Source organism: Ramularia collo-cygni (assembly GCF_900074925.1).
Source record: "Ramularia collo-cygni strain URUG2 genome assembly, contig: RCC_scaffold26, whole genome shotgun sequence".
NCBI lineage: Eukaryota > Fungi > Ascomycota > Dothideomycetes > Mycosphaerellales > Mycosphaerellaceae > Ramularia > Ramularia collo-cygni.
Genome location: NW_019716280.1, coordinates 144099 through 157416, shown reverse-complemented (window position 1 = coordinate 157416; position 13318 = coordinate 144099). Strand labels below are relative to the sequence as shown.

Here is a 13318-nt window from a genome sequence, read left to right as displayed (position 1 = left end):
GAGAGATTGCTTGAGATTCCAGATCCGATGTGATATGGCCGTCATATGTGTTTAAATGATCGCACGCTCGAACAAACGGGCCTTGTCTATATTCCTGAGATTGCGATTGCGATGTTGAAAGTCGGCTGACGTTCATGCGACCAACAAGTGAGAGACGAAMACTTCGGACCTTCACCGCTGGGAAAAGAGCATGCTTCTCGTGTCCAATAGTCTCGCTGTCAACTGGTCGTCCCTGCAATGTGTATGAGCAACATTTGCAATCGAGAGATTATTAATAATTCGCGATCGCGTTGATTGAGATCGCTCGGGGCGACCTTGGAAAGTGCCTGTTGCCGGTGGAGGGTCCTTGCCGTCCCGCCCGCACCCCACCCGCAACGCGTGAAGTTGTCCAAGAGCACGACCCTCTTGTTGACAATCACAAACAACTCCTGGACACTGGATGGATCTGAAACAACGTAGTCGATACTAACCACACCGCCGCCGTCATAACTCGAATCCCAATCGCTCGCACAATCCGATTCGCTGCCGCCAGCATGGAGAACTACCAGGTAGAACTTTCGCAAAGGAACTTTGGTAGGGCTGAGTGAGGCTAATGGGTGCTTGCAGAAAATGGAAAAGGTCGGCGAAGGCACATACGGAGTTGTGTACAAGGCGCGCGACCTCAGTACACCCGATCATCGTATCGTCGCGCTGAAGAAGATTCGCCTCGAAGCCGAGGATGAAGGCGTCCCGTCAACTGCGATTCGCGAGATCAGTCTGCTCAAGGAGATGAACGRCCCAAACGTACTGCGCCTGCTCAACATCGTACACGCCGATGGACACAAATTGTACCTGGTCTTTGAGTTCATGGATCTCGATCTGAAGAAGTACATGGAAGCACTTCCTGTCGCTCAGGGTGGACGTGGCAAGCCCCTTCCTGAGGGCGTGTTGGAAGCCAAGGGTCACCAGGGACTGGGCGAGGCGGTGGTACGCATACACACCTGCTGAAAGGGACGGTATTCTAGGCTAACACCAACCAGGTCAAGAAGTTCACACTCCAGCTGCTGCAGGGCATTCGCTACTGCCACTCACACCGTGTCCTCCATCGCGACCTCAAGCCACAGAATCTCCTCATCGACGCAGACGGCAACCTCAAAATTGGTGATTTTGGTCTCGCGCGCGCATTCGGCGTCCCACTACGCACCTACACCCACGAAGTCGTCACACTCTGGTATCGATCCCCAGAGATTCTGCTTGGTGGCCGACAATACAGTACAGGTGTCGACATGTGGTCCATTGGGTGTATCTTCGCCGAGATGGCGACCCGTAAGCCGCTCTTCCCCGGCGACTCGGAGATTGACGAGATCTTCAAGATCTTCCGCGTTCTGGGCACACCGAGCGAGCAGGACTGGCCAGGTGTGACATCCTTCCCCGACTTCAAGGCGAGTTTCCCCAAGTGGGAGCGTAAGCAGGATGACGAGCTGGTCAGTGCGGAGGCTGTCAAGATATTAGGCGAGGAGGGTCTGAATTTGCTGGATGCTCTGCTCGTGTTCGATCCCGCTGGACGCATGAGCGCGAAGCAGGCAGTGCACCACGCAWACTTCCAAGACGGCAGTAAGGATTTCGGTGGACGGACGAATGGCTTTCGCTGAGGATGCGCGACGAACAGGCACGACGTAAACGAGACTATGCGGCTGGATTAGAGGACTGAGAACGAGGAGGTAAGGACGTCTTTCACTAATGTCTTCTCTATGGCTCATTATCATGGCATGGGAAATGAACAGCTCGGGACGGGCAGAGCAGGACGGCGTTTGGTGCAGACAGGACTATGGGGTGTGCTCAGGCGCGATGCAGTTTTACGAGAGCACACCAATGATCGATTTCCAGTTTCAAAATGCAGAGWTGATACTCTTTCGCTGCGTGAATCATTCCCAGGCTTATCGCCTAGACTTTTGGTSGTTCGGAGGAGTGTGGGCATGCGTCCCATGACACTTCCATCGAACCGTCGTGTCAAAGCAAAGCGCTTTGCCGTGCCAGCACCCTCTCCTTTGCTTCATCGAGTCAATATGCCCTCAACAACTGACCAGCCTCGAAGGTGTCGCCACTGTCTAGCTTCTGCCAACCATCGACAGCACCCACTTCGACACACACCATCTTCTTGTAGCCGTCCTTGGGCTCAAAATCACTCATGCCCTTCGACTTCTCAATCCAGGGGTTCCACACCACAGTGTCTGCCAGGTTGTCTCTAATCACGTCGAGCGTAGGCTTTCCATCAACCACAATCGAAGTGGTATCCTGCTTGATGTCCTTGTACACACGATCGACCTCGCCGGAGAATGTGACGTTAGGGGTAGTCTGCTGGTGCTCTGTAGCGTTGAGCATTTTGTCGACATATGTCGTGCTTCCCAGGCCAGTGACCTGTGTCTTCGAAATATCCTGCAATATGTTAGATTTGATCGCGTCACTTTGCGTTTTGACGACACTCACCTCAATGGCAAAGTAGGTGTGGAACAGCATCTGAAACTCAAAGCTCTCCTTGCCATCATTCCTCACACTGAGCATGGTCTGAAGTCTACCGTCCTTGCTCAGCGTCACACTATACACCAGTCCAAACTCATACGGCCACGCCTTCTTCGCCTCGGAACTCAGGTTGCTCGATGAAAGTCCAAAGTCCAACTTGACGCTGTCATCACCGCCTTTGGACAACGAGCCCGACTCAGAGGACGATTTGCCTAGGTATTCCCATTGGCAGTTCCGCGCGAAACCGTGCTGTGGAAGACCGCCAGTAGCGTGGTCTTTGGGAGGTGGTCCGAATGCCTACAGTCATGGTCAATGTTATCCTCTAATCTCTTTCCCACCCCAAGGTTGTCGTACTGGGAACACGACTGGAATGCCGCCTCGCACTGGTTTGCTTCCGTCCAGCTTCGCGGCACTGCTGAGCCACAATCTCTCTTTGCCCGCACTCTTCCAGCTATAGACCGTTGCACCATAGAGAAGAACTTCGACGGAGTCACCGGTGGGAAGTGTGGCAACCACTCGGCCCTGTTCGACGTGCACAGATGGCTGAGGGCCAGTCGTAGACGGCGAGATCGCGGAGGGTTTGTTGGGACGATCTGTAAGTCATCATGTCGATGTCAGTTCAAGCTTCACTTCACAAAGTTTGGCAGAATACACACCCATGACTGCTTGTTAAACGATAAGGTTGTGGTTGAGCAATGGCGAGAGAGAAGTTGAAGAGGGGAGGATAAACAATGACGGCGATGCAAGGTGGTGGGGCACGTCGAGCTTCGTGTTTCAAATTGGTGAAATGCAAACACCACTTGATGTGATTGGCATGAAATACTGTAGGAAACCGTTGAAGCTCATGCAGTCTTGTTTCGAAGACAGTCCGAGGCATTTCCATGCCGCCTGTCTATTCGATAGATACATAGTTATTTGCATGCTTGTGAAACTTTCACTAAGCTTTCCCTCTTCTTCTCGCCTCAAAGACCTCCCGTCGAATTTCGAACATCAAGTCGTCAATAGCCCTTTCATCCTCATCTGTGCCCAAGATCATCTTCTTGCACTCTGCAAGCGCACCTTTCAATTTTCCTATGAGGCTGGTCGGCTTCGCAATCTTCCTGCCGCGGTTGGCGTTTGCCGCAGGCTGTTGATCACCTTGCTCACTGTTGGCAGATGTGCCACTCGTAGCCTGAGACTCGTTCTGAGACGCACTTCTAGATGCATCCTGAGCTGCATTCTCCGCCCTCCGCTGCTTACGCGTTTGTGGTGGTGCCGGAGTGTCTTCAATCCGACTTGTACTCGAGGTATGGTGACTGTCTGTGCTTGCAGCATCGAGAGCAGATGCAGACCGTTTGATTCCTGCTACGGCCGGAGGAGGCCCACTGCTAGATCCTCGATTATGGGACTTCTTCTTGGGCCGACCGCGTCCCCGTTTGCGTGTGACTTCTGGCTCATTGACGGCGATGTCGCGAGTCTCTTGTGAATGAATGCCTTCCACAGCTGCTTGGGCAGGAGGGGAAACTAGTACTTGAGGTGACCATGTCTTGCCTGATGTGGAATATATCTGCGAAGAGGTGTCTTCCTCGATCGCGACATCATCCTGTTGTGGGGAAAGCGATGGCTCATCATGACCCTGACTGCCGGCCACGACAATCTCATCATCAATCTCGTCATCGGCCTCCTGGCTGCGGCCCAGAAGACCTGAGAAGAAGGTCTTGAATGGGGACTGCTTGCGCTTCTTGGAAGCAAACACCGTCTCCGAGGTCCGCTTACGCTTCTTGCTTCCGTGAAGGCTTCTTGGCGTGTTCGTGTTGGTGGTACGTGTCGTCCCATCCTCTAGTGTCGTGTTCTCGATTCTAGAAGGGGTTTGTGGTGTGCGTTGCGAGTCTTTTGGCAAGTCCGCTTCAATCACAGTCTCTTCCACCACGACAGGACTCTTCGCCATAGCAGCCTCGCTCTCTGCGGCTGCGGCCTCGCGTTGCAGCTGGGCAGTTGGAAGCATTGTATCGGACGGCGGATCTGATGCGCCCACCGGAAGCGAGCGCTTGTGCGAAGCGTCCTGGTTGGATCGATTGTCGTGCATTTCATCGTTTGCATCCTCCGAAACCACAGTCGTGCAATCAATATCACTCTCAGTGGTCTTCTCCTGGTCTCGCTGCAGCCGAGTATGGATCGCATTCTTCTCCTGCTTCGGAGGAGACGAAGGGGGATCGCAGTCAGTCTCATAGGCATCCTCATCTACGCCATCGGCCTCGWCGGCGCCACGCGTAGCAGCGCTAGCACGAGGAGTGGGCGAAGACGGAAGGTCATCGCTCATGAGGTTTCCATCCGAGGGACCTGTCGGGGTGACGTTCAAATCTTCATTCTCACTTGGCTCGGGATCGGAGGTGAAGTCCAACTTCTTAGCCAGGCGATTCTTCGATGCGGTCGATTTAGGAACTGGACTAGATGAGAGGTCGGGAAACATTTGAGCGTCCCCACGTTGCCGTTCCTTGACGTCTCGTTGGCGTTCCGTGAGGAGCTGTGACTCTTCGAAAGCGTTGCTCGGGCATGATGAGTCGATGGGGGCGAATGCTATCTGAGAATCTTGGTGGCGAAGTCTGGAACCCGACTTTGCTTTGGCAGGCGTGGAGCTTGCGGACGAGCTGCCCATAACAGCCACTGCATCGTATGGGAGGTCGTTCGCGGCWAGGTGTTGCTTTATCAGTGTGTTCTCTGCAGACTGGAGCCGCTTCGACTGCTTGGTGGTGCGTGGCGCAGGGGCGAAAGCAAATGCCGGTACCGCAGGAGGACATTGCGACTCTTCGAATGCTGGAAGAATTGCAATGTCCATGTCACTGAAGTCCTCCGGAAATCCAGGGAGCGACAATTCTGTCTGTGCACGCCGTGCGCGCAAGACCGACTGCAGTGTCGGGGGATATATCAGAAGAGTTTCGTTGCCGAACGACTCGTTCCAGAAAGAGATGGTGCTGTTTACAACTGTCTTGCTAGGGCTAGAAAATCCAGCGACCAGGAGTTTTTCCAGTGATTGCAGTAGTGGAGTGTCTTTACGAGGAATTTTTCCAATAAGCTGCAGTATGCTTGACCAGAACTCAACAATCACGCTTGAATCGATCGCATGTGGCGATAATTTGTCTGTGGTAGGTTGAACAAGGAGGAAAACGAAACGATCCGTGTCCAAGATCCAGGTCGAGAGGCTGCGCTGGATTTTGCGCAGAACAGTAGGGAGTATCGGTAAGGGACAGCGTCGTAGAAATTCTGTAAGCAATGTGAAGCAGTCGTGGTAGAGCTGGCTACCGCCTTCGCGTGGATTCGCAAGCTCTCTGTAGGCATCTTCAAAGACATGGTCCAACAGCTTATACACACCATCAAAGGGGTCAAACGTCGAGCCCTTGGACAATTCGAGACTAACCGCCCATAATTTTTTCCGGCTGTGGTCAAGTTCTTGTCGATTCTTGGGCCAAACTCCACGTTTCAGCATTTCAACGGTGATTCTCATCAAAGAGCTGAACGGAATATTCTCCGCCTTTTCCAGCAAGGAGACGGATAATGGCTCCATGACACCTAGCACCACACCGCCGTCACCAGCGTGGTATTTGGCACACTTGCAGTATGCTGAATAGAGCTCGAGTGCCTTTTCTATGCAAGCAAGAGAGTCACTGACGGTTGCAAGCCCGTCAACAAGAATGTTCAGTGCAGAGCGTAGAATGACTCCCACGACGATGGTGTCATGTTGAAGAGTTTTCGACAAGGACTTCTGCACCAACTCCAAAGCGAGATCCGCAACAGCAATCCAGACCAATCCTGCGGCTTCACAGGTGTCTTTATCGGCATGAGGCTGCGAGGCGAAGTGATTTGCACGATGCAGCAGTGCGAGGACTCCGCTGGACGAACCTTTTGCACCTGACAGAAGACGAAGGAACCAAGTAATAGGCTCCTGATAGTTGTTGTCAATGAGCAATGATGACGGCGGCTGGCAGTAGAGTGCAAACAAGAAGACGAAAGAAGAATGCGTGGGCGCATGATGTTTTGAAGGCCTGTGCAATGGTGTAGGCGCGGCCTCGACGTCGTCTGTAGTTGTTTTGTGCAGCACGTCTTCGACAAAGTGTCCAGCTCCAATCGCGTCAACTGCGATTTGCAGCAACGTCTGATATCGGGAAAACCAGAAAGAGCTGTCCCTTTCTGCCGATAGCTGGTTTGAGGAGGTCCAGGTCCGACGGAAGAGGTTGGTCAGCTGAGCAATAGCCTCCTTCAATTCGTTCGACATTTTGACCTCCTGGCTGCCAGCTTCGGCCACGGCTTGCAGTAAGAATTTCCAGCTGCAATCGATCTGTTCAATGTATTTAGGCGACTTTTGCATACCGGCGACAATGATGGGCTCCAACACATTGATGACCTTGCCAAGCCGTGAGCGTAGCCACCGCGGATCCAGCCCCGGAAGCTCTTCTGGTTTGATGGCTTCCGATTCATTCACCGCGTTGACATTCCACTGACCGCCACCCCTCTTGAACAAGCCGTGAAGAATGCGACAAGCATTCAACTGGCCCCGGCTGCTCGATTTCGCCATGAGAGCCAAGAGGGGAGCAACGTACATGTCCCAAGCCAAGTCAAGTTCCTCATGGGAAAGTTCCGGCCGTAAGGCGTAGTGTAGGAGAWTGCAATAGCTGTCCAGCGCAAATTGACGAAGCTGTTGGGAGTGCTTATCGTTGCCCTTCTTTTCCAAGGCTTTCTCAATGGGAACTCTCAGCATCGACCGCATCGTCTCCGTGGTGGTCGAGTCGGGCATCACGGAGAACACCAATCGGTTCCATGCGATATTGGCCTGGCGTTTGACATTCAGATCGCCCGAGTTAAGGCTTTTCTGGATCGTGAAGAGCCAGGTCCTGAACTTTGGCCACTTCTCCACCGGTTTTCGCTTGCAACGGAAGAACATGATGATTGCAGACCATATTTGAGGAACAAACTCTGCCACCTCCTTATCCCCCGTCATCTTCATCAGTCGCAGGTTGAGGTAATCGCCATAGCTTGCTCCATCCTCTGCCTCCTTCTCGCACACTTCGTATAGAACCTTGCTCGCTTGCTGGTGATGTCCGAGAATTAGTGCAGCCGCTGTGCAGGCTTCAATCGCTCGAGTGCGCAGGTCTTTTGATGTACTGAGCACACCGTGGAATACGTGTTCGATCCAGTCCCGCATCCTGCTGAGCATTGTACCGGCCGCCTGCTCTATTAGTCGACTGTATATCACCATGCGGGCTGAGTACACGCTATTTCCACTGCATCTGCTCTCCACTGTCTGCAACGTCGTGATCAGCTTCTCCGCTCGTGCAACTGTCAAAACGCTGGTGGAGAACCGCTGCTGACACAGGAGAAACATGTGGCTCTTGATTATAGCTTTGGGCATGTCCGCCTGCTCCATAACAAAGATCGAGCGATCGACGAGGAAAGAGCGGAAGTCATCGTCCAAGGCGTGGGCTGTGTGGGGGTTGTACATGATTGMACATGTGAGTGTCAGCGCCTGAGTGACCACATTGGTTTCGAGGCGACCCGTTTCGTCTTTCCACGCCATGTCTCGCGTTATGAACTGCATCAAGGGCTTGATCTTCTCCACGATGGCCTGAGGCTCAGGCACACCCTCATACGCCTTGAGAGCCCCATTGAGGGCAAGATATGCGTCACGGCGTGCATCGCGCGATGTGCTTTCCAACTGATGCAGGACCGATTGGAGCATCTTGCGAAAGCTGCCCGGTTCTTGGGGTGAGAAGTAACTGAGCTTGCTGTCGCTGAGCTCGTCGGGAGTTGGGGGGAGTCGATCGGCGGCGGGTTTGAGGATTGACTTCAGCGGCTTTGCTGCTCGAGACAGCGGTGTCTGCCTCAGAGCCCGAGTCTGAGGCGAGCTGGACTGTCCAAGATGAGGTATCTTGTGGTATGTCGGCCAAGGCGAAAAGTCGACTTTCTTCGCGTTATTTGATCCTCGTGATTGCGAGGATGTAGGTGAGCGTTGCGGTGGAGTGTCTGTAGATGGCAGTGGCCGGGCCGTCGAGGTTCCCTGCGTGGGTGCGTCGCTCTTCTGATGCCCTTCCTGCAAGAAACGCAGTGCATCGTCGGCCTCGTTCGAAATGTCACGCGGCGGCGTCGGCGGTCTGGCTGGCAACGATGAAAAGACAGACGACGACGAACCAGGAGTAGCCATGGTGTCTTGCACCCGTGACTCCAAAAAGGAAAAATCAACGCGATGTCTGCATGTCGTGAGGTGGGCAACCGTCTCAGCTTGTATGTGGAAGTGGAAGAGCACTGATTCGCGAATCCTAGCTCGACGCGAGACGCGAAGCAGCGCGTGGCTGGTCAAAGCCGCTAATTCGACCTCGACGAAAAATGGTCTTTGGGAGTTTGTTGAACGCGAGCACAGTAGGACCTCTATCGAAGGTGGAGGCAGGTGCTGTGAGCCATACACTTACCCTTCGAATGTTTCCAGTCACTCTTTCGGTTCCAAGGCTCATTTTATATGGTCGCGGTTGCCATGGACCCTCGCCATCCGTCCTCGGCCCGAGCCATCGTAGCGCAACCTTATCTCCGCGTCTATAGCCCACACACTACAAACTTCCAAGCTGATCATCAGCCGGACGCCATTGTGAGTGTTCGTCTTGCAATAACTACTCTTCACCTTCCCAATCTGTCTCCTCGAGAAGAAGAAGTACCGGTGAAACTAGCCAACCATGGCCACGCAAGCTCAAAACACCTCGCCAAGTGGTGCGTACCGCAGCTTGCACACCCGTGTCCAGTCTACTAATGCAAATGCAGCCGGCCTTGTGGAAGTCGATCGTCTCCTGGCCGAGCTGGACAGGAACCTTGTTGACGCCAAGCTCTCTCTCAAGAGTAGGTGCTCCATTCGGTCGGACGTACTTAATGAGAGGCTGACACTGCTGCAGAGCAGGAAGAGCTTCTAGCCCGGGTGAAGATTCTGGGTCGTAACCAGGATACCGCAGGCCCTATTTTCTTGGAACGGGTAAGCCTCGGGCAAGTCTGACTGAATGCTTCACAGCTGATGTTCTCAGGGCATTTCCGTTCTTTCGAAATATGGTTTTGATCAGACGGCTTCCGTGGAGGCATCTCGGGAAGCTCTGAGATGTCTGGCAAATGCATTTCTCCTGTTTGAGCCCTCTCGCCAGATCTTTGTCGACCTCGATTACGCCCGCAAGGCAGCCGAACGGCTGAACACTGACAGTCCGGACGATGAATTCCTAATCTCGAGAATCCTTTTCTACCTGACCTATAACCCAAATGTCGACTTCAAGCTGTTGGTCAGTGCCCATTCTCTGACAGAGAGTATCAACCAAAATATACTTCGGCATGCCAGGAGTTGTTCCACTACTGGMAGGAAGGAGTCGGTCAAATCACCCATGCAAGACATGGCAATGGTGGAGACTGCAAAGTTGATGTTCAATCTGACCGCCTTCTATCCGGAGACGGTCCCCAAGTTCACATCCTCTGTTGAACCACTGATCGACATCATAATTCACCACGATCTTCAGTTACAGCCATTACAACCGCCAATCACCTCCATTATTAACGCTTTGCTGAATCTGGATCTGAAAGCGATCGAGGAGAGAACGCCATTGGACGGGAAATCTCGTTCCAGTCTCGATCTTCCCTATTCCGAGCCAGCATCTGTGGTGGAACGCTTTGTGAAAATATTCGACGCCGCATTACGGAATCAGCCAGAGAAAGATCTCGAGCTGACAGCAGCACCACTGTGCACAATACTGCGGAGACTGTACGAACTTGGATCACCACAAATGCAATTGTCAATGCGACGCCTTCTACTTCCCACAGCCGAGGACCGCGACAAGCCCTTGGGACAGGGCCAAACGTTCCCGTCACGTCTCTTGCGACTTTCAACTTCGCCCTCTGTTCCGACTCTCCGCGAGAACATATCGGGCTTGCTGTTCGAGCTCAGCGACAAAGATGCTACCAAGTTCATAAAGGACATCGGATATGGCTTTGCCTCTGGGTTTCTAATGAGCCATAACATCGCAGTACCAAGCAGTKCAATGGATACGAACAGCGCTCCGGGTGGCGGCGATGTGGACGCATATGTTGACATCAACCCGATTACTGGTCAGAGGCTCAGCGCAGAAAATCGTGATTCGTTCGTCGCAGAGGATATGACAGAGGAGGAGAAAGAACGCGAGGCTGAAAAACTATTCGTTCTGTTCGAACGTCTCAGAGCTACGGGTGTCGTGGACGTCAAGAACCCTGTCCAACAGGCCATAGATGACGGCAGGTTCGAAGAGCTTGACGGTTGAGGAATTATCTCTGCATGTCGTGCTCGCGATGGCGTTTCTCCAAAGGACGTTATGACCTGTGGGTCATTCTCTCGGCACACGCTCCTCCTTCCAAACATCTTGACTGAGACTCGCTCACCTCGGGCCCGCATTGGCCGAGTCTGTTAATGTTCGGGAGGACGTCCGACAATAGCATACACTTTTTTGGCCGCATTGTGGATTTACCTTTTTTGATCCCATTGTTTGTCTTGACGCTAACACAAAACACATGAATACCTTTTTTTGAACTGCACTCTAAAACACTCATTCTCCAAATTCTTTGACTCTTCACAGTTGTTCTCCCTACCAAGAACACCCTTTACAACACTCAACACAGTGTSCAGTGCCAGCAAAATGGTGATCCGTACCCCCCGAATTGTTGCGCGCGCGGTGAAGGTCGAGTTCAGCAAGCTTTTTGCTGGGCTCGCGCCTCACCTGCAGTCTTGGAAAGGACACTCGAAGACTCAGAAAGAATCCAAGGACACTGTGACCATTGATCCCGTCTCCAAGGAGACAGACGACGTGCAAGGCGAAATTCGACATTCAGATGGCGAGGAAGACAACGCCTCTTTCGAGGAAGGTGACGATGCTACTGGTCTACAGCTAGGAGACGACCATGTCTCGGTAGAACATGTTGCAGAGGTCGAGGTCGACTCGAGTGAACCACACGATACAACACATCTCGAAGGCTCTAAGCTACGCTCTGGAGGCATGGATAGACCTGATAGGAAGCTCATTCTTCGCAATCCAGATGTTGCGCGCGCAGACAGTGGAGCCATGATGTCCTCCTCTGTGGTAGCAGGTGCCGCGAAGGGGGCATGCAACGATGAAAGCTCACCTGAGTCCATTCACGAACCCCAACATCGCCAAGATCACATTACCATTCCCCACGGCTCTCTTATCGCACAACAGCTTCAGACAGCTGTACGGGAGCACCGGACATTGAAATCCCTGGAGCACGATGCCGATGAACAGCTGGAAGCTCTTGAGAATCAAGCTAGTACCATCTCGAAGCAAGCACAAGGGCTCCACGACTTGATCCAGGACTTGAAGGCTGGTCAGACGAGTACGGAGGTATCATCAGAGATTGATGCCTTATATGGCGCCATCTCCGACCTCCGCGAAGCAGAGGAAGACAATTGGCAGCGACAGCAGAGATTGAAGCGCCACATGTCAGAGCTCTACCAAGACTTCCGGAACGAGCAATGCGTGCTATTCGACGCTTTGGACACAACGCTTGTGAGTCAGGGCCTTCTTCCGCATGCGATGCGATCCGCACCAGCGGAAAGCAGCGATGCAGACGGCTCGGCAATGCCCACCCAGCAGCTGCGAAGAAGTACGACGAATATCACCAAAGCATTGAATCGTGCGGAGGATTCTGAACAAGTCGCAAGCGCAGCTAAGACCCGAGCAACTCTTCTCAAGGACTACGTCAACAAGCGAGCAGAGTTAGAAACTTGCGAGGTGCGCTTCTATACTAAGGAGGCCCTCTTTGATGAGCTCGAGAGGAGTCGTCTCAAGCAGATAGCGGCCGGTGAGGAGGTGGAATCAGTGACAGAATTCGACCTCTGCGTATGCGAAGAAACGAGACAGATGACTCGAGACCTGATCAATGCCGAAGCCGAGTACGAAGTATCCAAAGCAGCGGCCGTTGCAGCTGGACTCCAGCTCAAATACTCAGATATTGAATCTGGATTTGTGGACGATATCGATGATGGATACCGAGTGAGTATGGAGAAAGACATGATCAAGGAGTGCAATCGGGGTAGGGTCGAGGACTGGCTGGCTGAGTTGGAAGACAAGGAGTGCCCGACGCGGTACCTTTCTGTCCGTGACTTTGAGGGAATGGACTTGGTAGACGGAACGGGCGTTTCAGCATTGCAGGACGTGGGTATTTGCGATAGCAGGAGCATGGTCGCCGAGGGTCCTTCGCGCAGGAGAATCGACAGGTGGACGGCGCAGTCTTGGTAGATGATATATGATAGTCAGTGCAAGCAGATTGCTCTCTTTGCGCTCCTACACGCGAACAATGGACCCTGCTGCTGATCAGGATACCCTTCATATGGGTCTAGAGATATGTGGGAGGTGACACTTCGAAAACACAGACTCCGCCCTATCATGAATGTCTTGTTGCAATGATACATCACGCAATAATGCCTGCTCCGCCTACATGAATGTGCCCTTTTCACTTGGGGCGATGTACTTCGCTAACAAAATACATTTGTGGAGTGGTTGGACTATAGAAAGCACATGGGAAGTAGAACATAGGCCTAAATAGTGTAGGCAGATAGGTGTTCGACCACGATTGATTCGCATGTGTCTGGCTGGTTCCGGATAAGCTATTGTCCGTGGCTGCTCGAGCTGAAAATCCGGCCAAGCGAAATCGGATCATAAAAGCAAGCAACTGACATATCCAGCACGCTGCGTGGAGGATCATCACCTAACCAATTCCCGCCCTATTAATATCCACTGTCTAGTTCGTGCCTCGCTAATAGACGCGGCTGTATCCACATACA

General features: G+C 52.9%; 5 protein-coding genes; 3 read left to right on the top strand and 2 right to left on the bottom strand.

Moving 5' to 3' along the window:
• Positions 1 to 533: 533 nt before the first annotated feature.
• On the top strand, positions 534 to 1659 carry RCC_11036 (probable Cyclin-dependent kinase 1; the record flags this gene model as incomplete). XM_023776263.1 has 4 exons in its annotated part: positions 534 to 548; positions 607 to 966; positions 1020 to 1593; positions 1649 to 1659. The coding sequence occupies 4 exons, from the start codon at positions 534 to 536 to the stop codon at positions 1657 to 1659; spliced, it is 960 nt and encodes a 319-aa protein (XP_023632031.1).
• Positions 1660 to 2040: 381 nt separating this feature from the next.
• Positions 2041 to 3159, bottom strand: RCC_11035 (probable uncharacterized enzymes related to aldose 1-epimerase; the record flags this gene model as incomplete). XM_023776262.1 has 4 exons in its annotated part: positions 2041 to 2415; positions 2467 to 2796; positions 2854 to 3092; positions 3156 to 3159. The coding sequence occupies 4 exons, from the start codon at positions 3157 to 3159 to the stop codon at positions 2041 to 2043; spliced, it is 948 nt and encodes a 315-aa protein (XP_023632030.1).
• A 277-nt stretch (positions 3160 to 3436) lies between these two features.
• Positions 3437 to 8671, bottom strand: RCC_11034 (uncharacterized protein; the record flags this gene model as incomplete). Its single annotated transcript, XM_023776261.1, has 1 exon — positions 3437 to 8671. One exon carries the CDS (start codon positions 8669 to 8671, stop codon positions 3437 to 3439), a length of 5235 nt encoding a protein of 1744 aa, XP_023632029.1.
• Positions 8672 to 9194: 523 nt separating this feature from the next.
• Positions 9195 to 10784, top strand: RCC_11033 (uncharacterized protein; the record flags this gene model as incomplete). XM_023776260.1 has 4 exons in its annotated part: positions 9195 to 9228; positions 9280 to 9354; positions 9408 to 9484; positions 9534 to 10784. The coding sequence occupies 4 exons, from the start codon at positions 9195 to 9197 to the stop codon at positions 10782 to 10784; spliced, it is 1437 nt and encodes a 478-aa protein (XP_023632028.1).
• Positions 10785 to 11156: 372 nt separating this feature from the next.
• RCC_11032 (uncharacterized protein) lies at positions 11157 to 12773 on the top strand (the record flags this gene model as incomplete). Its single annotated transcript, XM_023776259.1, has 1 exon — positions 11157 to 12773. One exon carries the CDS (start codon positions 11157 to 11159, stop codon positions 12771 to 12773), a length of 1617 nt encoding a protein of 538 aa, XP_023632027.1.
• Between the last annotated feature and the right edge of the window lie 545 nt (positions 12774 to 13318).